This window comes from Xenopus laevis, chromosome 3L (genome assembly GCF_017654675.1).
Source record: "Xenopus laevis strain J_2021 chromosome 3L, Xenopus_laevis_v10.1, whole genome shotgun sequence".
NCBI lineage: Eukaryota > Metazoa > Chordata > Amphibia > Anura > Pipidae > Xenopus > Xenopus laevis.
In genome coordinates, this window is record NC_054375.1 from 69,675,296 (window position 1) to 69,701,298 (window position 26,003).

At 35.8% G+C, this 26,003-nt stretch overlaps 1 protein-coding gene across 2 annotated transcripts in view; it reads left to right on the forward strand.

Moving 5' to 3' along the window:
• The window catches only part of LOC108710259 (chemokine-like protein TAFA-2), a 147,085-nt gene that overhangs the window by 113,525 nt on the left and 7,557 nt on the right, over nt 1-26,003 (forward strand). The window contains exons 2-4 of one of the 2 annotated variants that reach the window (XM_041586380.1): nt 5,129-5,215; nt 8,412-8,518; nt 25,143-25,295. In XM_041586380.1, coding sequence (XP_041442314.1) covers nt 5,214-5,215; nt 8,412-8,518; nt 25,143-25,295 — 262 coding nt within the window. In that variant the 5' untranslated portion in view covers nt 5,129-5,213. The remainder of the gene's footprint in view (nt 1-5,128; nt 5,216-8,411; nt 8,519-25,142; nt 25,296-26,003) is intronic. The other variant, XM_041586379.1, reaches the window with a different exon arrangement.

Here is a 26,003-nt window from a genome sequence, read left to right on the forward strand (position 1 = left end):
TTCAGGGTTCAGAGGAATGTGATAAGTTTTATACTCGCTGCGAGGGGACAAGCAATACAGAAGTAAGCTGCAGGTTGACCAGCTAATACAGAAAGTAGCTGGCTTTTATAGATACTGTAAAATGTTACAATCTTTCTGCAGCTGATCTGGCCCCACGTTCATGTCATTTATTCAGGGGACAGTTAGCTGTGTACAAATGCACTGTTTCAAATTATCACAAAGACTTGTTATTGTTAAAGAAGCTACAATTATCACAAGGACATGTTATTGGTAAAAGAAGCTACATTTCACATATCATGCGTTTCAAGTATTAACTCAAGAATTTCCTTACAGTTTATTTCAGTGATCCCCAACCAGTGACTCATGAGCAATGTGTTGCTCACCAACCCCTTGGATGTTGCTCCTAGTGGCCTCAAAGCAGGTGCTAATTATTGAATTTCTGGCTTTGAGACAACTTTTGGTTGCATGAAAAACAGGTGTACTGCCAAACATATAATCCTATATCAAGCCACATAGGGGCTTCCATATAGCCAATCACAGCACTTACTTGGAACCCCCAGGAACTTTTTTCATGCTAGCGTTGCTCCTCAACTCTTTTTACATTTGAATGTGGCTCAAGGGTAAAAAGGTTGGGAATCCCTAGTTTATTTAATGTTTAGAAACTCCTCAGAAACATAACTTAAGTTTTTTAAAAAGTAAACATAATTTCAAGCAACTTTGCAATATACATCAATTAAGAAATATACAGATTTTGCATGATTTTTAATGGTTTGGAACAGTTCCCTAAGCCTAGCCCCCTGCTCTCCTGCTGATCTGTCTGACTACTTTGCTGAGCTTGCTGACTACTCTTACTTTGTATCAACAGCCAGCTGTCCTTAGCCTGCATCCTCCAAACTGCACAATTCCCTGCACACGTTATTCGATAAGGAACAGAACATCACAGTGCAATGCATTGTGGGTTATGTAGTTCCTGCATGCTGTCTGTAAGCTGTGGAGAAGTTGTTACAATCAGTGTTTAGTCCCTCCTTCCCTGCCAGGATTTCAAATGATGCAGAAAGAGAAGAACTGTTAAACAGCTGGATTTCAGCATAGTAAATAACATTTATTCATATTTTTTGAATGCTCAGGACCTGGAGTTTTCCAGATAACTGATCTCTCCATAATTTTAATCTTCATACCGTCTACTAGAAAATCATGTTAACATTAAATAAACCCAATAGACTGTCCAATAAGGATTAATTATATCTTAGTTTGGATCAAGTACAAGGATTTTGGATTTCTGGATAATGGATCCAATACCTGCATACATTCCTTGACATAAATGGGAATGGAATTGTTTTGCAGTATGCAAAACAACAGTTAATAAAAAAAACTATAGAATTTTGAATACTTTTCACAGAAACATTAACCTAGGGCAGGAAAAAGTAATTTTCCTCCCTGTGTAACATTTTAGTTCCAGCTGCTGCCAGCACCACTGGTTGTTTGATTATACATTTCACCCTGGTGGAGAATGGAATGCAGAAATGTATTATCTATGGTGCCTGGCACCCTGGTCCTTGACAACTAGCACCACATATTTTACATTCTGCTGCAGACAAAGGTTTAAATGGGCAGAGAAAACATGCTGTTTTGTAACAGATAATTACATATTTTGCATAATTAGAATATACTGTAAATGTATTTTTATTGCCACAGCACCAATGTATCTGTTAGAGTACATCATTGTTCCCATAATTAAGTCAATGAGTTGTGAAACATTTAAAAAAAAAAACAGAAAAACTAATATAGTAAAATAGCAAGTTGCAATACCCAACCAACAATCTCAGTTCTGTGAGAAATTTGACATAGTTTTATTCTGCAGAAGGTAAAAGCTAACTGGACTGTTTTTTTCATGTTAACTGTATCTGACAGCAGTTCTTCCTATCAGGAAAAAAAATGCCATAAATAATTTTCTCCTAATATAGAATAAGCCTCAAAAAGTGCTCCAAGGGAGTGATGGGTCTTGATGGAGTGAAGAATCTTTTATTAGATGTGATATTTATTAGGAAGACAACATAAAGGTTCCCACTGCAGGGAGGCAGATTGACACTGATGTAAGAAATCTGTGAGGCAGGGAATCCTGTACACAGGAGGCTGGAGTGGTACGGATAAGACAAAATGAGGATCGGTGTCTCTATGTTAAGACAACTGAAGCATAGAAGCATAACAGCCTTTTTTTATTTGATAAATAACTATGCATTAAGGGTTGATATTAACTCCTTCATTACATCTCATTCAAAGGAATGAAAATGAAGGATAGGTTTGCAGGCAACATTTTGAGGTAATATCCTACTGAATTATCTACAGAGCTGCAGGCATTTCACAAACAATCATTGGGATTTTCTGAGAATAATTAAAAACGCATGTGATTTTGTCCTCCCATGGCAGAAACAAGGTGCTACGAAAAAAACACCCATAGGTGCCGATTCACTAAAGGTTGTTATTCCTTCCTAAGGCATAGAGGAGGGGCAGACAATATTTCATTTACAGCTGAGATTTTGAAAAAAATATGTAATCGGATACCTCCCTGTTCCACATTTACAAAGAATAACTATTTCAGATAAAGTCATGAAACTGATCCAGGATAACAGAAGTACCACATCCCTTTAAGGTAGATTTATCAAAGTTTAATATTTTATTTGAACAGTTCAAAAGTTTCAATAAATATGAATTCAAATATATATATATATATATATATATATATATATATATAAATAATATATATATATTACAGGGCCGCTAATAGGAATCACGGGGGCTGCGTACAACTAAATGTTCAGGGCCCCACCCATCCCAGCCCCCAAGTCCCACCCCAGATCCCGCCCACTCCACACTACAGTTAAAAGACCACATAGACATCAGTGCTAAAAAAGATAGCTCCCCCCCACACCCAAGTTATAAAAAGCTATTGATGGTCAGGCCCCCTTATAGGTTAAAAAAAACTGTGGTGAAAGGGCCCCCATAATTATTTGTGATCAGGGCCCCCCTATAAGTTAAAAAAATAATTGGTAATCAGGTCCCCTCTATAAGTTAAAAAAATAATTGGTGATCAGGGCCCCCCTATAAGTTAAAAAAAAATTGGTTATCAGGGCCCCCCTATAAGTTAAAAAAAAAATATTGGTGATCAGGGCCCCCTATAAGTTAAAAAAAAATTGGTGATCAGGGCTTTCTACAGCTATGAAAGCTTTAATAAATAATAGAAATTGGATTTCATGTTTAATTTGAAAAGGACTGTTATTGTACAGACTTTTGTGTCTGGATGACAGGTCCAAAATGCGTTATTTAAGGAATGATTCATCAAAGTATTTTCGCATGCGATAATAGACATATAGCAAGCGTTAATTCTACATTTCTGCACAGCGGTATTCTAATCGCATTACGATACTTATAGAATAGAATTAATTCTAACACATTACTCACTAACATTTTTTAAGTGATAAAAGCATAAAATAGTGTGATAATTACTGTGAAATGTAACACCTCCCAGGAGTAGGCGTTACTAAACAACATCAGATGGATTAATAGAGGAAGATGTAGTGAGGAGCTGTAGGGCAGCTATTAAAGACCTTTATGAGGAACTGGAGCCTTACCTACCACCACTAACACATTTTCATGATACCTTGGGCAGGACCAGAATACAGTTCTGTGTCATGGAATTATATTAAGTTTCCCAGGGAAAGGAATGACCAGAATACTGTTGGCAGGCCATCAGTTTTTTTTTTTACTTGCAGGGGGGCCCCTGATCACCAATGTTTTTTTTTAAAAAAAACTTTTACCGGGGGCCCTGATGTTTTTTTATAACTTATAAGGGGCCCTGATCACCAATTATTTTTTTTAACTTATATGGGGGCCCTGATCACCGATTTTTTTTTAACTTATAGGGGGCCCTGATCACCAATATTTTTTTTTTAACTTATAGGGGGGCCCTGATAACCAATTTTTTTTTAACTTATAGGGGGGCCCTGATCACCAATTATTTTTTTAACTTATAGAGGGGACCTGATTACCAATTATTTTTTTAACTTATAGGGGGGGCCTGATCACAAATAATTATGGGGGCCCTTTCACCACAGTTTTTTTTAACCTATAAGGGCCTGACCATCAATAGCTTTTTATAACTTGGGTGTGGGGGGGAGCTATCTTTTTTAGCACTGATGTCTATGTGGTCTTTTAACTGTAGTGTGGAGTGGGCGGGATCTGGGGTGGGACTTGGGGGCTGGGGTGGGTGGGGCCCTGAACATTTAGTTGTACGCAGCCCCCGTGATTCCTATTAGCGGCCCTGTAATATATATATTATATATATATATATATATATATATATATATATATATCCTCACTAGGGCAGCACCCTGCTGACGTCGTGTTACCTGGGTGCAAGGTAAGAAATGCGAATACTTCAAGAAAGACCAGCAACACCAGGGTTTCTGTGTGTCAAAGCAAAAGTGTATTCAAATAATGCATGAATAGCCGACGTGACGTTTCGGTCCACGCAGGGACCTTCCTCATGGAAGGTCCCTGCGTGGACCGAAACGTCACGTCGGCTATTCATGCATTATTTGAATACACTTTTGCTTTGACACACAGAAACCCTGGTGTTGCTGGTCTTTCTTGAAGTATATATATATATATATATATATATATATATATATATATATATATATATATATATATATATATATATATATATATATATATATATATATATATATATATATATATATATATATATTTGAATTCATATTTATTGAAACTTTTGAACTGTTCAAATAAAATATTAAACTTTGATAAATCTACCTTAAAGGGATGTGGTACTTCTGTTATCCTGGATCAGTTTCATGACTTTATCTGAAATAGTTATTCTTTGTAAATGTGGAACAGGGAGGTATCCGATTACATATTTTTTCAGTACTCAAAGTAGAAAAAAAAAAGTGGAAGCAATTGATTTAAGTTCATTTCATAAGACCTAGCAGCATATAAAATAGGCAATTGCCTATGCTTACCGCGCAGATTTACATTTATTAAATCATTGATACATTGAGATTAAATAGAGACTTTAATAAGATAATATATAGTTATTGTTTTTTTTCAGAGTTGCAGAGTAAATGGACACAGATGGTGAAGTCCTAAATAAACCTTAAAAAATAAACCCAAAGAATTACAAAAGAACAAAGCATATGTGAGTATGGATGTGCCAACACGTTTCAAATCATCCTTTACTGATAATTGAGAAATGTTCAAATTTAGACAATTGAAGATCTGGATTATAGATGATTTCAGTTTGGGCCAAAGGCATAGGAGGATGCTGGGGAGGGATGGAGTGGGGGTAGGGTGGTAATGCTGGGAAAATATATGAAAGGAACATCAACAGAAACTAAAACTTCCACAATGGGCAAGGAGGAAGGACCGAAAAAATCCTGATTAAAACAACAGGTTAGAGAATCAAAACTAAGCACAGGAGAAAATGAGAAGGTACAGGATTCTAGAATAAGTGGTTAGAGCTAAGGACACTATGTCGTGGAGCATCATGACATCATATTTTGGTGCAAAGTTTGAATTTTGGCGCCAATTCTTTAAAAAGCCTTTCCTGCTTTGTAACAGTGCCCAAGCTGGCTTCTGTTTACAGATCCTGCAAAAGCGTTATATATTGATTAATTCCCTGTTTTTTTGATCCTTGCCTGTCTTACTACGATTCCTGCCGCCTGCCTAGACCCCTTTGCCTGTTTCTTGATTAGGTTTTGCTTGATCCTTGCCAGTACTTCCTTTTCATATACTCTCTCTCTGGATTGTGCAAGTTCCTTGTTGGTTCTACAGCAGAAAGCCCAGGGCCCCAAAAGGGTGTCGGTGAACACCGGGTTCCCTTGTGCATGAAAGAGCTCCAGCTGCCATAGAGGTTCCTAACTGAAGTCGTTACAGTTAGCTCCCTCTGAGACAGTCTTTGTGAGCAAATTTTAACCTGCGCCAGAGTTTAGCCAAGCTGCATGTAATAATTGAGGCATCCATACTCCCAAATGGGAGGCAGGCCAAGAGCAGCAGATGCAGGGAAAACAAAATCAATTAAGTTGTAGAAAGACATATCCAAGATGGTGGCTGTGATGTAGAGATGGGCTTCATTACCTTTGCTAGAATGAGGAGAGCCATCCCTCCATTTACTACTTACAGGGTAAAACCGACTAGTTAAGCTCTGAGGACCAAAGTAGATTCAATGTCTCTGAACCCAAAATGGACATCTTGCTTCTCTGGCACAATAAGCAATCCCTGTGACAGCACAGGGGAGAAATTGAATGCAGGATCAGAGATAATGGGAATTGCATTTACCCTCTTTGTAAAGCTATTAGAGAACTAAAGCAGCAGCTGGCAGAGTTCTAGTCTTCTGAGGGAATGTAATATATAATATTCTGCAATCTTTCCTGCCAAGCTCAGAATAATTTTTCATAACCCTAAAAGACTATTTACTACTATGGTTAGGCCTTAGGTTGAGACCCCATTTGTACATATTGGAAAGGTATGGAAGCTGGTACAGTGACAGAGAAACAACCTTGTACTTAGTATGAAGCACAAAAAGAGAAATAAAGAAATAGCAGGTTCCCATTTAATAGATACACAAACATGAAACCCCCTCCCCTATTTCTTTCTCCTGCATTTAATTGTTTCAGACATAGGACTCTCTTCTTCAACACACTGTCAGACTTAAATAGTTCAACAACATTAAAGGGCCGATTTATCAAAGGTTGAGGCGAATTTTCGAATGAAAAAAAATTGAATTTCAAGCTATTTTTTGTGTACTTCGACTAGGGAATAGTCCAAATTTGATTTGAAAATCGAAATTTATCATGTACTGTCTTTTTAAAAATTCAAATTTGACAATTTGCCATCTAAAACCTGCAGAATTGCTGTTTTAGTCTATGGTGGACCTCCTATAACCTATTTGGAGTCAATCGGTGGAAAAATCAAAGTTTTTTTTTAAAAGCTTCGAATCGAATTCGATCTAATGCGATATTCCTTCATTTGAATTTGGCAGAATTCAGACCTATTTGAATGAAAACTGACCTATTCGACCAAAAAAACCTTTTGGTTGGTCTTTTTGAATTTGAATTTTTTTGAATCCGAAATTCGACTCTTGATATATTGCCCCTGACTCAACTGCCCAATTAGATGAGCACATCACAAGTTTTTGCCAAATTACAATGTTAAGGCCATTCCAGTTTGGTTGGGTATGTCAGGGTGTGTTGGCATTCTAAGATTTAAATATGTTAATTCCTTTTATTTAATTGTATATGCTCTCTTTCCCTACTTCCTGGGCAAGCACCATTAAACAAAGTAACACAAAAGTAATTGATCATTAGGCATTACCTAAGATACCACCCCCGATGCAATATTTTTAGAAATCATAATAGTGATCTTGTTCTTGTTTTGGAATGTTAGTGGCTTAAACTCCAAAATAAAGAGAGTTCTAATATTCATCAACCTCAAAAAACATGGCAAATTTACAATTCGCTCCCTGATGGGAAGAGGTAGTCCTCTTGTCAGAAGAAACATCTAATACAAATACATTATTATAAAACATGTAATAAAATATCAAAACTCTCGTGAGGCAACTTCAGGCGTCTTCGGAAATCAAAGAGCCGCGGCGAGTGCAGTGGCTCTGGCGTTTTCTCATTATAGCAGACGGAAGGCAGTTTGGGGAGTCTGCCCGTGTGATTGAACCCTTATAGTGTAATATAGATTAACTTGCTTCCCTAAAAATCTCTATTGGGTTTCTACACTAACTGCATTTTTTATCAATCATTTCTTAATTTTTATTGCAATCTATCATTTATTTGATTAATCTGCCAACTCCTTGCAATTGAACATTGTGCAATTTGGTCATTCCTACATAACATAATTGAGGCATAAATTATTATATATACCTGTACAGGTACTGGTATATCAGATATAGATCCGTTATCCTTTATAACTTACCAAATTACAGAAATATCATATCTACAAAACCCTAGGACCCTTGCATTACAGAAAAAATATCCTATACCGGTTTAGCCATTTATTCTATTCATTTGCAATTTTTATATGAGAACATTTTTTGTATTTTATTCAGTCACATTTCCCAGCTAAATTATTATCATTTATGCATTTACTACACCTCTCCACAGTTTAGATAAATGTTGGTGTAACCAGCCAAAACTGTGTGGTTTATGGCATTGTGTGGTATATTTTGTAATTAGGACATGGTGTTAAAAAATGATAGTTTTTCAATAATGCATTTTCTATATGAGGATTTGGATGCTTTTTCAATCCTTAAGGGACAGATACTATATTATTCGAAACAGGGACAAAATGTACTTTTGTTTAGAGGATAACCTTTTTATTTTTTCCAGGATGAATAAAAGATATCTGCAGAAAGCAATTAAAGGAAAATTACTTATAATAATATTTATTGTAACTCTGTGGGCGAAGTTGGCATTCGGTGTAATTCATCACAAAGGTAAGAAATTTTGCATTCTGTTTTATAATGCAATGCAGTAAATATAGTAATAAGCACACAATAATGATACACTTGAATTCCAGAGCTCTGGGCCATCAGGAATATAATTTTCTAAGCACTATATACATTGCCAGTTAGTTATGACAAATGCTAATTTGCAAAGGACAATTTTTTCCTTGTAATAATGCTTTAGGATTATCCAATTTTGTCTTTAACTGTTGGATAGAAATAATTTTGCAATAATACTTAAGGGTATCTCTATAGATAAAATCTCACTTGCAAGTATTTATATTTAAGGGAATCTAGATATAGTAAGTGACCATAAAATTAAACCAAATAATCATCCTCTCCTAATAGTTCATATAGATTGCCAATCATATCCGTGCACGTATACAAAACCGACGTCTAGGCAATCATAGTGACCACTGTAAGTAGCTGTAGAAGTTACTATGAGTAGCCTTGCATGACAAGCATTAGCTTCTTTACTGATTGTAATTAAGGCAGACACTGAGCAAGATACACATTAAAACTGCTTTAAGCACCATATCATTCACTTAGAAATAACACTATCCCCTTTTAAGTAAAAAAAAAAGTACAAAATAATTGTACTGCAAAATCACATGCTCGGTGTAACCAGACTAGTATTATTTTAAAAATACGGCCCTGCATGTAGCATGACTTCCCTTTATATTTATTCTGTTACTATTTAAATTACATTTTATTAAAGTAATCCTATGATTTCTCTAAGCAAAACAAGAATAAATATTTGTAAAGACCCATCTTTTACTAAGAGCTTCATTGTATTTATCACATTTAAAATAAAGAATCACTAACAGTTTATAAAAAGAAACAGAAATAAACAATTGAATCTTTAGAAACATTTTTTTCTCATTGAATCTTGTCTGATAAAGATATAGTATGTGCACTTATTGCCTCTGTGAATGGTTCATAGATCTTACTTTTGAATGTTTGTACCAGTCAGTGGCCTTGCTTAGCACAAAATTTAATTCTGAATATCAATATTTCTCACAAAGAAACCTGAAAAGGCCTGACTATTGATGATATAGATTTCCTTTATGCCCTTGTTTGACTTAGTGGAGGTGTTTTAGACATTGCACTGTACTAAGGAACATGTGCTACTTTTTTCTTTCAACTATCATATATTTTAACTGTGTTCTTTAGTCAAAGGAGAGGAAACTGGAGTGTTTTAATTGTTATACTCTAAAGGGACCTATTTATCAAACTGTGTAAAATAAATTATACTGAAAAAAACTGTAAAAGGAGGTATAAAATAAATGGCATATTTATTTTCTGTTACTTAGTCCAATCACCATATTTTACTCAATACACCATTGTTATTTTTCCATTCTTCATGTAACTGCCTTATTTATTTACATGAATTGTAAAAGTATTTCTATTTCTTCCATTAAATTTGTTAATATTATGTCTATAAACATTTATAAAAATAAGTTAATGATCAGAACCCCTCTATAGCAAGGCAATGGCCTAGTGTTATCATTGAGATAACACAAAGGAAAGTCCTTACTTTATGTGGTTACAATGAATTTTAGACACAATAAATTGTAAAGAAAGAACCTTTAAATGTGTATTATTACTGTGCAAACACAGAACACCAGTACAATAAGAAATACATTAAGCAAAAAAAAGAACTATGTAGACAACGGTTTCAAAAGGATTCTCTATTATATAGAATTATCAATATGAAAGGGGGCAAAAATGATACTGGCTTGGGGTGTACAAATCCTGGTGGTTTCTTTTAGAGTGAAACCGGTTCAAGTATTACCATTTATTGCCATGTAGTGCCGCTCAGAGTGAAGCACTTGTAGAGTTTGGGACTGCTGTAGCTTAACTATACATCTGTTGAGTAGAATCCAAAACGAAACTAAGTTCTGCTCCTTTTACTGAAGCATTGCTGGAACTTGATGTTTTTAAGAAAATTAAGCACCTCTGTATACAGTATCGGAAATGAAAGAAGTTGACAAGGCTACTGCAACAGATCCCTGAACAACTCACAATTACTATACCAATTCAATCGAATCCTATCTAATGTCAGGGCAAGTGACACATGAGCAAATGAATACATTGAAAGACCAAGGACAAGACTAAACAGAACAGAGCAAAATAATAGAGACCAGAGTTGAAGCAATTAGAAAAGTGCAGTCCCACAAGGTTTTATTTTTTCTTTTGAACCATTTTCCTACATTCAAATGGGATAACTTCTGAACTGGTCCTATGAGAGTTCTTGCACCCATTCTTTTAGAAAGGGAATGGAGGAAAGTGTATAAAGTGCCATAAATAATTTAAATATAGTGATGGAGGAAGGATGCATCGAATAAATAAGACATCAAGGTTCTTCCTGATTACCTGATTTTGCCATACAAGTAGAAGAGCACAGATCTGCCCAAACTGAACTTTAATCCACAATAGCTTCCTTTTGTGCTTATAAACTGTAGATAATAGATTGCAAAAGATGCCTCCTGGGACCATTCCTACCTTACCACCTACAATGACAAGCAGTAATTACAAAGTATGTTAAAGTGTGTTAAGTAGACAGGGTAAATATGGTGAGGGTGTCCCTGGGTAGAACAACTGTAGGGACAGCCTGTTCTTTCCAGCACTGAAATGGTTAGTACAAATTGGCAGTGCCTGCCTTGTGGATTCCAAAAGTGTTATCCTTGGAGTAGTTAATACTTTTCACCCTACAAGCTGAGACAATAGCTTTTACTTGTTTTTCAAGGACAGCACAATAGCAGACCAGTTTCTCACTGACAAACCATGCTTGGTGATTTTTGCTAAAGCTGTATTAAAAATAAATCAGATAACTTTGTGTATCGTCTTTCAGAAAGATATACCTTTGCGGTCACATTACAGAATAAACAAATCAGCAAACACAAACATGTGTATTAGAAGAAGACTTTTTTTTTAAGATGTCTTATATCATATACAGTATAAAAGGGGCCATTTATTTTCACTGGGGTGCAAATGCTAAAGTGCTTGTGACCTGGGGAAAATGTAATGCTCTTTCCTATTGTTTTTCAGTTATTATGAGATTTTAGGCACCACTGCCTAATAAACACAGCTGCCCAAAAAGTCACCATTACTAGTATATGAATGTGGGCTTAGGTAAAGCTAGTGGAGGTTGCTGTTTCATCACCCTTCATAGTCACATTGGGCCATTGGATGCTAAACTATGGAAATTTAAAGATTATAAATTGGTCTTCCAACCCAGTGAATTTTACTATAGGAAAGATGGAATCAACAACTGGCTTCAGTCACTCCTGAAAAAGTAATTTAATGTTGTTGTTTTGTTATATATGAACTATACTGGCTGCAAGCATAGAAAACCTAGTGGTTATGCACCATTGGTGATTGGATGCTTGTTTATTGTACTGTAATTTAGAAAACAGTACAACTAACATGGGAAATACCATAAAAAAATGTAACTAGCAAAATTAGATTATATAGTGCAAATGTATTTGGAAAAAAACACTATTATTTTTGTTATTTTCCCCATATTATATATTTATTTACATTTTGCCCATTGTACATTTGTGCTGAACATTACTTACTGTTCTAATCACAAAAAAACTATTTTTTTTAATTCTTGAACTAAACAAGGCAAACAGGGAAATTAAAGCTACTCTAAGCATACTCCAAAAGTAGTTGTCCTGTGTGATAACCCAGTGCAGGGTGTGGCGGAACTTGCAGAATAAACACAAACATGCCAGACTACACTTTATAAGTCAGCTTTACTCCTGCCTGTTCATTCCACACTGTCTGCTCCTCCCCTTACTGTGTCATACCCTTTCTCATTACTCCACCCAGTGCTAATACATATTAAAAATGAACCTTTTATAATTTTATGCAAATTCCTCTGATAGTATAGACAGAGTTGCTCTGTATTTGCATAATTTGTTTTGCAAGCCCTTATATTCTATGATAGCAATCTTGAGAGTTTTGTTGATGAATTGCATAAAGTGTTCAACCTCACCATTACCCTGAGGCCAGTAAGGATTAATTAACTTGTGGGTAAAGCCTAGGTAAGTGGCAAAAGACTGAAAGTCTGTACTACTGAAAGGAGGGCCATTGTCAGTCTTTACAGTTTTTGGTAAGCCATATTCCAAAAAATCTTGTCTGATTTGGGTATGAAAGCTCTGGCTGAGGTTGCCAAGACAGTTTAAACTACAGAATATATGGACAAAATCATCCATGAGGACTAGTAAGTAGGAATGGTCTGACATTGAGCAGAGGTCAACAATAACTGCAGTCCATGGAAGTAGAAATGGTCTGACATTGAGCAGAGGACAACAATAACTGCAGTCCAAGGAAGTAGAAATGGTCTGACATTGAGCAGAGGACAACAATAACTGCAGTCCATGGACTATCCGTTAGGGGTGTTATTTTCAAGGGTGCAATGCTTGTAGTTAGGTGTATACAAGACTGGATATGTACCTCCACTTTTCCATCAATTCCTGGAAAACATACCTTCTCTCATAGGAGCTGTTTGGTTTTCATCATACCTTGAAGAGCTTCACGAGCATGATACAATTACTACTTTTCAGGTATGGCAAGGTTATTGTCACGCAGGAGCGGGTTAGAGTCAGATATAGAGGGTGGTGTTCATTTCTCATTACTCCACCCAGTGCTAAGTGGCTAATGCATGTTAAAATGCATGGATGCAAATGCAGGAATAGATGGAACAACATTACATCCTGATTATTGGATAGCAGTGCATGCACGGGGTCTGCTGTTTTTTGCACAAAAAGTCATACTCTTTAAGAATAAGAATGTTTGCTCATACCTTGTCCAATCACAAGGAACAAACACTCAAACAAGCAAATAAAGCCGCAAAGGTACACATTTAAATGTGTGTGTGTGTGTGTATATATATATATATATATATATATATATATATATATATATATATATATATATATATATATATATATATATATAGTTACATAGTTACATAGTTACATAGTTAAATCGGGTTGAAAAAAGACAAAGTCCATCAAGTCCAACCCCTCCAAATGAAAACCCAGCATCCATACACACACCCCTCCCTACTTTCATTCCACAACCTCACTGTCCTGACTGTGAAGAACCCCCTACGTTGCTTCAAATGAAAGTTCTTTTCTATATATAGATATAGATATAAAAGAATAATTAGAGCTAGTAGTGAATTGCCCTTTTATTGATATGAATGGTAACCACCTGTTATTATTCAAGACGGGCACTTTTTAAAGATAACTCTCAAATGTATATTTATGTATATATTTCTCATATATATTTTCAGTATTTAAACCAGCTGTTATGAACAGTGACAGGGTTCCATTTATTTAAGTGACATGATTAATGTGAGGTATCAGGCCTTTCTCTGCTGGCTGAAATACACTAGCAGTGAAAAACTATGGGGGTTATTTATCAAGGTCCAAATTTATCTCAATATCGGCTGCTACAAACTCCGATGTAACCGGCTCGCGTTTTCCACGCTTATTTATTATTACATTTTCCCAAAAATTACCTTTGCGGGAAAAGTTCAGAATTTCACGATTTTTTCGTGAATTTACCCCCAAAAATTCAGAGAAATTCTGAGTTTTCCTCCGAAAAAATAGTGAAATTGCCCGAAACCCCCGACACAACCAAAAATCAATGGGACTGTTCCCATTGACTTTTATGCAACCTCGACAGGTTTGAGATGCCGCGGTTTTATATTCTGGCTTTTTAGCCCTTGGGGTTTAATAAATTCCGAAAAAACATGTTTTTTTTTTTAAACCTATTATAACACAAAAAAATCACAAATTTTTCGGATTTCGGGGAATTTCGGGCATTCGGAGCTTAGTAAATGACCCCCTTAGTGTGTAATTACTGTACTTTTATGGTAGGAGAATGCAGATAAGAAAAACTTAACTGTAGGACTGGCCAACCCCCTTAAAAAATAGAATAATAGTTTTTGCAATTAAGTTTGAAGCTTACAGCTCTGGAAAAGGCAATAGTGTGACACATATAATTGTTCAGTGCTCACATAAATATATGCAATGGATTTCCACTTAGTAAGTCCTCTACTTCATAACAGCTCTGAAATCTCTTGGTAGGCAATGTGTTCTTTTATATATTACTACATTTTATAAATGCAGTTAGTAGTGTGAATACAGCCTTGACGAGTATTAAATCATACCTTAAAGAGTATCTTAAATGGTTCTCCATTAATGAAGTATAAATAAACTTGCTGGTTAAATGTTCGGGGTCGTTGGAGAGTCAAGATCCTAAATGCGTGCGTTAAACTCAGTTACTGAAAAGCAAACTACTTAAAGCTCTTGCTGCCGTTGAAAAATGGAATACTTGGCCACCTCAGACATGGCATTGCATCAACTATTACCTGGGGCCATTGCTCAGTTCATCTGCTGTAACGCAGCAAAGAGTTACTGGTAAGGTCTGGCCTATATGGCTGCTAGGTAATAAAAATTTGAGTGCATCATAAAATGAATAAATTGACAAAGCTTTAACTAGTTTTTATGAATCTGTTTCACAGAATATAATACAAAAATATATTGAACCTGTAATATCCCTTAAACATTTTACAAATCACACTGCATAAAGAAACATTATTATGATAAGTACGGTGATGATAATGATGGGTAATAATTAGATATAATCTAATTAGATATAATCACTTAACTGGTAACTGGCAGTCAATCAGAAGAAATCAGTTAACAGAAAAAATGAATGAGGGTTTCTAGAAACAACCCCATAGACAATGCTGATAGATTTAATATAGAAGTGAGTAGAACATGTTTTTTTGTAAGAGAGAAATAAATAGAGATTTTTTTGGCAACCATGGATTCGTAGCGAATCTGCAAACTTTCTTACGAAACTTACGAAAAATCGCAGAGACAAAAAAAGTTGCCGCAAGAAAAGATGCCCCTTTTTGTATGAGAAACAACGTGAGAAAAAAATGCCCTTTTACTTTAAGTGAGAAAAAAAAGTTGCTTCAATGCTTTTTAGGAATTTTTCTTTGTTTCGTTTATTGTTCAGCAGTTGTGCTGATTTTTTGGCAAAGCGAATTGGGATAGATTTGCTTACTAGAGTGAAGAAGGGAGAAAGGAGTGGTAGCCAAAAGGAGCAGAGATTTAAATGTAACCCTTCTATATGTGACTAGTTACACTCCCCTTCCACTCCCTCTCACTACACTCCCACACAGGTGTCTGGTTACACTCCCATTTTTCAATTCTATTGCCTGCTGGGAGTCAGTCTGTGGAGCTGTGTGCGCGTGGTTGTGTGGCACTTGTGTGAGCACTTGCGGTGGTAGAGATCCCTGAATTTACAACTAGAAGTTGGGCTGCTGACCACATTATTCTATGCAAGTGGGCAGCAACTCAAATCTGGTTAAATGAGTCAGACAAGGAGGTTTGTGTAGCTATACTGCCAAAATACATTTCTTCTGAATATAAAATGATCATTCCCACGAAATTGTACCCTGGAGATTAAATATAGTGTTAATAAGGTATTAGTGGCCCAGTCTAATTTCACCAATAGGGTATTTTCAGAGGCATCCCCCATATATTCTCATAATGCAGAGTGGTAGGATTTTTACTGAATCCCTGACATTTAATTTCAAGGGATAGTGTAATGGGTAAAAACAGTCTGCCTACTACTATTTTAGTAGTTTTTCTGAGATATTAGCAGTTTTAAATTGCTGTACCAGGAGTTTTAGTCATACCTCCATATGTAATATGGGCACTAAATTTGCCCATTAGCAGTAACCTATAGCAACCAATAAGAAGTTTGCTTTTAAACAGTTGACCAGTAAATTCTACCTGCTGCACTACTGACAGGTCCATAATATACAGTAGGGAATAAGGAGCTGCTGAACTATACTTGGGCTAATGAGGGTGCCTACCTCCCATAGGGCAGATGTCAATAACTACATGGTTAGGTTGGGTTGAAAAAACACCAAATGAAACCCAATGCACATACATAAACACACTGACCCCTCCATACACTCACATAAACTATATATACCAATATCTATACTAATTGTAGATATTAGTATTACCATTGCCTTGGATATTATGCTTGTCCAAGAAATCTTCCTGTTATAGGAATATATATTGTTTGTGTATTTTGTAAAGTATAGATATGTTTAATTAGCAGAGTAGGAGGGATACAATAACTAAACAAACCTAGAGCATGCACAACTAAAATAATGAAAATCCAAATTTTTCTGGCCAAAAGCATAATTGTTGATATGACCCAGTTTCTTTCTTTATATTTCAAATTGTGCAGCCCTAGACTTGGCATTTATTCATTACTTCACCATCACTTCCAGCAAAAGAGAGATGTACTAATTTTCCAAACAATGCTTAGTTGTAAATGTATTATTACTAGCTGGTGCCCTTCTTATTTAGCTATTTAATTGAACTGCAAATTATTGAACTGCAAATTATGTGCCATTTCGTCCAGTCCTTTTGTATAATTTGCATTTTATTTAATAGCAATGATAAAATTCATAACATATTAATCTCAACTTTATATAAATGTAGTTTTAAATTATGCTATACTAGCAATAAAAGGACCTAATCATTGTGACATGGCCACTTGCCAGACCCCAGTGTTTAATTCTTTTTCTTGGTGCATCAAAAGGAATTTTATGCACCTGCCAAATTGTCGATTTAAAAAAAAAAAAATCAATAAGTGCTATCAATCCGGCCATAATGATTCCTGGATTTACATAATTATAGTTAAAATAAATTCCAAAATGGAACAACTTAAAGATTATAAAGTGATTTTAAAGTGTGAAATAAAGTTGTGGAGAAAAAGTATTATATGGTGGTACCTGTACCAAAATGCTTTTGCTAATAGTTGTACTTCCACAGAAGTTAGTGGTACGCTGTGCTTCTTAGGGTCACAGAGAAGAGGCCAAACAGAATGGGTAGTTTTAATTTTGAATTATTGTCCTTATTGCTAATGTGTGTGGTCCCTGATAACCAAAATGGCAATTAGGAAGCAGTAAAGTATATCCTGGCCTGGTGCATCGTTCAGCTAATAAAAGTAAACAAGATAAGGGTCTCTACCTGCAGCTTCTACGATTACATTGAAAGCACTGTTTTTTTTTCACTGTATTCTTTCACCATTATCATGGATTCTTACCTCCATACTGCTGTGTTTTGTTACAACCGGGGTTACCCAGTCTTTAGGCTTTCAACTTCCTGGTACTCCACAACGTCTCCTAAGGGAACACGTGACAGCAGGAAGTTAATAATTTAAAACAATGCTTTTATTAACAATGAAGTTTCTATACTGTATCCTGAATAACAGAAGTATTTTTAAATGTCATTATTTTTTTGCACGGTACTCCCAAAAATGGTTGTATTGGCGATGAATATATACAACAAATTCCAGCACCCTTTTTGGAGTTTCCTAGTAAATACTTATTCACCACCACCCATATTGCTATGGAGCTTGCTGGACTCAATGACCGCTCACTGTTTAAACAAAGTGGTTTGGGTGCACCATACCCCCGAACCCCGCTCTTACTGTTTTAGGCAAATCCATTCACGACAAGTATTACCCCAATTTTCAATCTCCCATAAGCAGTCATATATGGAAAAGCTTACCCGCTTCGTGGTGTGACCCGGATGCCACCGTCCCGAGTCTGTCACTAAGGAGGCAACTTGCACAAAGAAGAACCTAGAGGTTGTGGCACACTCCTGGAGGCAAGAATCACTCAGTTCAATGAAAGGTTAAAACCAGGCCCGGATTTGTGGGAAGGCCACCTAGGCCCGGGCCTAGGGTGGCAGGATTTTAGGGGGGCGGCATGCTGCCCAACCACACCCACATTCCTTCAAAACACTGGGGATGCGCAGGAGATACAATCTCCATGAAAATTTGCATGAATAAAGGGTAGGGGACAGAGGGGACAAACGGCAGTGGGCCTTGCGGCGCCCGCTATGTAAATCCGGCCCTGGTTAAAACATCCATCTTTATTACTTACATTCAATTAAAAGAGCAAAGTAGCCCAAGGTCTGACACATTTTGTAACAACGTACTCCTGAGCAGGAATTATTTATTCCCACAATTTATACCCACAAAGGTAACTCGCCCTCTTCCCACATATTTCATCATTCCGTTCAATATACTAATTAGCAACACATGAGTAGACCGTCTAAAAACATTCTAATTAAAGGAAAAATACCAAATTAATCAAATGTATCTTAAAGTTCAGTGAAGTTCAAACAAATGTATAAATGATCATTACTATCAGTTACTACAATAGCTACTGTATTACTTATCATAAAGCAAAAAAGGTTTCAATTCATTAAGTTTCAAATCCATAGTTTCATAATGTTACAAATTCATTTAGAAACAGTAGGTACAAAGTTTAGTTCAATCCATAGATAAATATGTAAAAAGATGGTTATATACAAATTAGTATCAATTTATTCCAATAATTTTTTGCAATCCCTATTCCATTCTTTAAATATTAAAAATAATATACTGATGTCAAACACAGAGTTTAATCCTTGAGGGTGTCTCGTCTGTAATTTATCTATCCATTTGACTTCTCCCCTTAAAAGTTTCGATTGCAAGTTCCCACCTCTTGGCCCTAAGGTCACATACTCTATTCCCTGAACTTTGAGAGCCCCCACACTACAGTCATTACACTCTTTGAAGTGTCTCAACACTACCGTCGACTCACCCCAGATTTGATTGAATTGAAGTGCTACCTCACTCTCTCCTTCAAGGGTCTAATGGTGCAGCCAACATATTGTTTGTAACAAATCACACACGCTAAAAGATAAACAACAGATTTTGTGTTACAGTTAATAAATCTGTTAATCTTGAATTTTTCATGTGTTATGCTACTCTCAAAACAATTCGATATCTGGACCACTGAACACATTATACACCTTGTTGAGCAGCACTTAAACATTTCCCGGCTCTGTAGCCATGTTCCTGATTTATATCCAGAGTAAAAACTCGGGGCCAAAATGGAGCCTATTGTAGGGGCTTTCCTAGCTACATCCTGATACCCAGAATCAAATATCTCTTTAAATTCTTTATCTGCATGCTAAACTGGAAACTATTTGTTGACTATTCCCTTTATTCGACCAAATTGTCTGTTATATTTCATACTCAGTGATACCGGTTGTGTGGAAGGATTAACGCTATCACTTCATTATCAACTTGTTCCTATCCGCTAACAGGGCAGACCTAAAAGTGCCTTGCAATACGCTCATTTCACACCCCTTCTCCAAAAATGTGTCTTGCAATTTACAAGACTCCACAAGGAAACGGTCCTCCGTACTACAGTTCCTGCGCAGCATGAGAAATTGTCCCCTGGATAGTGATGGGCGAATTTGGGGCGCTTCGCTTCGTTGAAAAATTTGCGAATTTCCTGCGAAATTCGCGGATCGTCGAAAAAGCGCGGCGTCTCGTTTTTGTTGCCGGCGTCCATTTTTTTTTGTCCGTTTTTTTGCCGGCGGCGAATTTTCGCAGTGGTTTCGCAGATTTATTCGCCGGTGGTGAATTTCGAAAATTTGCAGCGAATTTGCGCCTGACGGATAAATTCGCCCATCACTGCCCTTGGGTATACCCTTGTTGAAATGTCGTTGGTGACAAGAGTCCACCACCCTCAACATGGAGTTCCCCACATAAGGTTTGGTGTGTACCGTAGTGGCTATCCCCTTTATGCACCTTGCGTAGGTGATAAAATATTGGCGTTTGTGGAAAATCAGGTGTTATTGCTTTACACATCGTAAACACATACTCACTTGTTTACCAAATTGTGCAATATGTTCTCATTCTTTCTTAAAATCCTTTACCAGATTACTCAACACTATACTTTTCTACATCATTAAGCTGTCTCAGTGCTTCATTTTCATAATCTATTACGTTCTGGATCACAAGGAGCCCTCCCTTATCAGCCTGCTTGAAAACCACTTTTTGAATTATTAGGCGTTTTATTCAGCAGTTGGAATTTCAACAACTACTGTATCTGGTTGCTTGGGTTCAGTTTACCAACCACTGCAGTTAGGCAATGGCGTGAATGAGATGATAAGAAATGAATAGGGGAGACATTGAGCAGAAAGATATAAAATGGGACATACTAGAACATACTAAAAGGGATTTATTACACAGTTCAAACTACATATCCAGCTTGCAATAATAAAAGTGTTTAGTGGGTTTATTAAATTAAGTAGAATTATAAACTCCTTTTCTTTCATCTCTGAACTTTTTAACAAATGTCAAATTGATTATTAATGCGTGTTAAATTATAGTAATGTATAATAATGTGTAATCCCTAAAGGATATCTCATATTAAAGTATAAAAAACTCTCTCTTATTCCCTGCATATCTGTATAACTGTATAAGTTTGGCAATGACCACTTTGCAAGGCAAAATCTTATACATTTTTTAAAATGTAAGAGGAATTCATATATTTATTTCGTTTGTAAGTATTCATTGTATTTATACCCACGACTAAAAGCCTAGTGCTATACATTTTTTTAAGTTGCATTTTTTCCTTTAAAAAGTCTTTATTAATTGTTGTAGACCTTAAACATTATGAAGTTAAATACAGTTACAGTATATATGGTACACCCGTTTTATGAAGCGCTTGAGAAAAGTTAATTATGTAATAAAGACTATGAAGCATGAAAGTTAAAAAAAAATACATTTTATCTGCATTTTTCTTGATTAATCCAAGAATACACTTTGGTTTATTCCAGCAAATTATTTTTAGAAAGTTCAGAAATGAACTGTATTACTAAGTAGCTTGCATTTCTTATGCTTGTTAGTGCATGTAGGTGGTTTCCTTTTTTGCTTGGTCTATAAAATATATACCTCTAGAGAGTAGGCCTAGGCAGCCTGTGTAGAACATTAAATGGAAGTGCACAGAGAAACAATTTATTAGCGAAACTTAAAACAGCTATAACAAGGTGATGAAGCAAAGGGGAGAACATTATATTCGAGAAACAAAGTAGATTTAATTACATGCACTGTGGTCTATTTTAACATCTGTTCTACATATTTTTCATACTTTTATAATCACTATTTGCATTAAAATATTTTGACTTTCACCATTTTTTAATGTTCTTTAAAGGGACACTAAACTCTTATACTGTTCTTTCTACATACAGTAAAATACTATGGTGTCTCCATGTACTGTTGGTGTTGTTTATAATACATAAAACATTAATTTCTGTGCATGGCAAACGACAGCCAAGCAGCATGTGTATTTTATTGGTGTCTAAGCCAGTTCATCTGGTGACCCAGTTCTTATAAAATAATTTGAAATTGGCTGATTAGTAGTGATATAGTGAATAAAGTACCCCCTCTTGTAAAATATAAGGATATTATAAGTTACCGAGGAGTTTCATGACCATATAAAAACACGAGGCCGAAGGCCGAGTGTTTTTATACAGGTCATGGAACTCCGAGGTAACTTCTAATATCCTCATATTTTACAACTGGGGGTACTTTATTTATTATAATACACAAGTTTCAGTGAGTCATGTGACAGAAATGACATCAGAACTTACCGTTTATAACTGATGACATCAGAACTCACCGTTTATAAGGATATAATTTACAGGATATTCATGGCTTTTGTGTATTATAAGTGAATCTCCCCGTTTTGCTTTGCCGAAAAATTTGCAAAACTGTTGAAAAATTCACAAAACAGCAAAAAAAAATCGCGAAACGCTTTAAATTCTTTGGGTGTTTTTTTGTAGCAAAATATATTAGATGCTACGGGCGACTTTTTTTCTCACTCCAATTGCATTTTTCTCTGCAAATTTTTTGGAGGTTAATTTTTTTCGCAGTTTTGCGAAAAAATCTGTAGATGAATCCATGTGTGGTGAAAATATTTGCTCACTACTGATTATTAATTTAGATATGTAGCACAGAGTTGGTCAAAAACAATGCAGTTTGCAGCATGTATTTAGTGATGATTAACAGTTATCCATGTTTTGTCTGAAAACTCGATCAATACAAGTAATTTGTGGGGGGGGGGGGTTTTGCCGAAAACTCTATCAATTTTTGGGTTGTTAACCCAGAGCTCACTGAGTTTTTTCCATTCTTGTTTTTTTCTTAAATTAGAAACTATTCGAGGTCTAAAAACTCTAAAGTTTGACCTTTAAAGGAGAAGGAATGTTTAAAACTAAGTAAGCCTTATCAGAAAGGTCCATCTAAATATACCAGTAAACCCCCAAAGTAATGCTGCTCTGAGTCCCCTGTTAAAAGAAACACTGCATTTCTTTCCTTCTATTGTGTACACATGGACTTCTGTATCAAACTTCCTGCCTTCAGCTTAAACCTCATTGCCCTGGGCAAGAGCATGCTCAGTTTGCTCCTCTTCCCCCCCCTCCCTTCTCTACTGTAATCTGAGCCCAGAGCAGGGAGAGACTCAGGCAGGAAGTGATGTCATACCACATTAATACTGCAGCTCCTATCCTACACAAACAGAGAGCTTCTAGAGCTTTTTACTCAGGTATAGTAAAACATTCTACAGAATAAATATAGCATTCTAGCTTGCACTATTGCAGCTAATCTATTTGCAATAAAATGCCTCCGTAGCTTTCCTTCTCCTTTAAGGGTAAGGCCACACGAGGAGATTCAGGGAGATTTTGTCGCCTGGCGACTAATTGCCTCGTCTTTTGAGCGACTATCTCCCCGAACTGCCTCAGCGTTTTTCCCCAGGCGACAAAATCTCCTCATGTGGACTAGCCCCTGAACGTTGACAGTTTAAGTTTTACTCAGATGGGGGTTGCTCGTTTGCTAAAACATAGAATCAAAATTAGACACATAGGAAATAAACTCTGCTAATTATTTAATATGCATCTAAAATGTATAATTAGACATTTAGCAAGTTGTTGTACTTTTATATGTGTCTGGTTTTATATGGGTGACTAAAGTGGCAAGACTAGTTGAATTGAAATGTCTTCTAAATCTGGTAACTGAACATGACCAAGCCAAATGATTTTCTCCGTGTAATTATTATCTATTAAAAAAAATCAGGCCATCAGGCCTTATTTGTGATGAACGTGCTGTAGTCCATGCTAATGAAGATGGTAGTTGGTTATAGAGAAAGTTATGTGTGACAAATGCTAACAATTTTACACCACAATTTTATCCAGGGGTAAAACTACCCATGTTCCTTGAGCCTTAACATGACTGTCATGTTATAAATGAAAGATTTTGATGTTTCATATGTTAATTTATAAGGGTTTGATTTGAAAATATAGGGATATGGGCACCAATAAAAGATCATCAAAATGGCAAACCGAATAAAAGAAAATTACAAAATATGTTAAACCAGTCTGATGTAAAGGCCTAGACAGGGGGTATGCTCATTAACTATTCTGGTCATTGCTGTCCAGCAGGAGGCCCTCAAAGGTATTGCCTCCGAGAATGTCCAAGAGCTGATGGCTTATTGACTAATCATCTCAATACATGGGATAATAGCAGTGACATAAATAGCAAGCACTCCTTCTTTTAACAGCTTTGGCACCAAACCTTCTGAAGTTTTAAAATGCAGTTTAATTTTAGAGCATCCTTTTTGTGTTGGCTTCTGTGTGAAACATTAATAGAATCATTCCTCTTACATATTTAAATCGAGCCCCTTTAGATCAGCTACCATTTATTAAATCAAAGCGTGTACTGAGCATTCAATCTCATAAACTCTGCAGCATCTGGTCTCCAATATAAACTATATACAATCAACATGTAATAGGATGCAGCTTAATTGCTGTATTTGTTGATACAGAGGAGATCTGCAAGTGAAAGCGCTATGCTTTTAATCTTCATGGTTTTTAATGGAAACATTCTCTAGGACAAAATACATTTTGAATCATTTTATAATTATGTTGCGTTGTACCTTGTGTTAGTCAAATGTTATAAGGCTGAGCTTTAAAGGGGAAGGAAAGCCTCCAAAAAATAAAATGTACAAGAAGTGCTTCCCAAAAAAATTTGCAATTTGATTTGGTTTTTAAATGAGCCGTGTTTAAGAAATAGTCTTTTAAAACCTTGCTTATCCTTGCTATTGTACTACAGGAATCAATGGTTATTACAGAGCCATCAACTTAATTGCTAGTCAGGGGGCCCAATAGTATTGGGTCTGTAAGAGAGCAGTGACCGGGTCACAATACTAGCGCAGGGGAGGAATTAGTGTTAGCTGTAAAATTATGTTTGTGGATAATGCTCTCGCTCTCCAGAGCTTTTTCCAGTGTAGTAAATTGACAGCAGGGGAGGGGGGAGCAACAATTCACTGTGCAGGTGGCTTCTGATTGTCTCATTGGAGATGTCTCCTCTCTTGGTAGAATGATGCTTTTACTGTGTTCTTTGAGTGCTTCAGTATGGATTAGAAAAATAAGCTTATAAAGGATTTTACAAAAGCATTAATTAAAAAATTTAAGGCAATGTAAATTGAACAATTGTTTAGCATTTTTTTCTGCAGGTTAACTAAGTAGCAATTCAATATTTGTATTATTCTTATAATAGCCAAGTAAAAGTGCACATGAATATATTATAATGTATATCTATATCTATACGTGTTGCTGTATACTTGGAAATATAGTAAATATAACCATTCTCTTCTCAGCTCAGCATGTTAGAACTGGAACTTGTGAAGTTGTGGCCCTACACAGATGTTGCAATAAAAATAAGATAGAAGAAAGGTCCCAAACAGTTAAGTGCTCATGTTTCCCAGGACAAGTGGCAGGGACCACAAGGGCAACTCCTTCTTGTGTGGATGGTAAGTAGAATGTGTCTATATATGACAAAGCTCCTCTAAACAGAATGTTAAAACATATACAACAAATCACTTAAAAACTAGTATTCACGTAGTATACAAGTTTATTCTTCACGTTTCAATGGTTTAAATTTGGCCATAGTCTTGCTAAGCTTGAAACATCAAGGTCAATTCTTTTAATATCTCATACATATTTTATTTATTTTGTTTGTATTGGCTAGAATTCACTGTCACTTAAATGCAATTGTTTCATATACTAGTGTCATAAATGATATAATGTACATATGATCATGGATTTTAGCTGTGAGCTTGTAACTTTAGAATCTTAGCACACTGACACAACTAGCTCTTTAAATAAGAATACTGATTAGGCATTTTGCCTAAATAATAATTTTGTTACTTTGATCTGCCATTCACAACAGACTTGTTTGAGAATGTCCACCATTTCATGTAGTAGAAGACCTCAACTATATGTATGGGATTCATTGTCCAGAAACCTGTTATACAGAAAGTTGCAGGAAGGTCATCTCTCATAGACATTTTAAACAAATAATTAAAATTTTTAAAACTGATTTCCTTTTTTTCTGTAATAATAAAACAGTATCTTGTACCTGAAAAAAAAAAAAAAATCATATTGGGTTTATCTAAAGTTTAAATGATTTTTTAGTAGACTTAAGGTACAAATTACGGAAAGATTTTCTGTACTCCTCC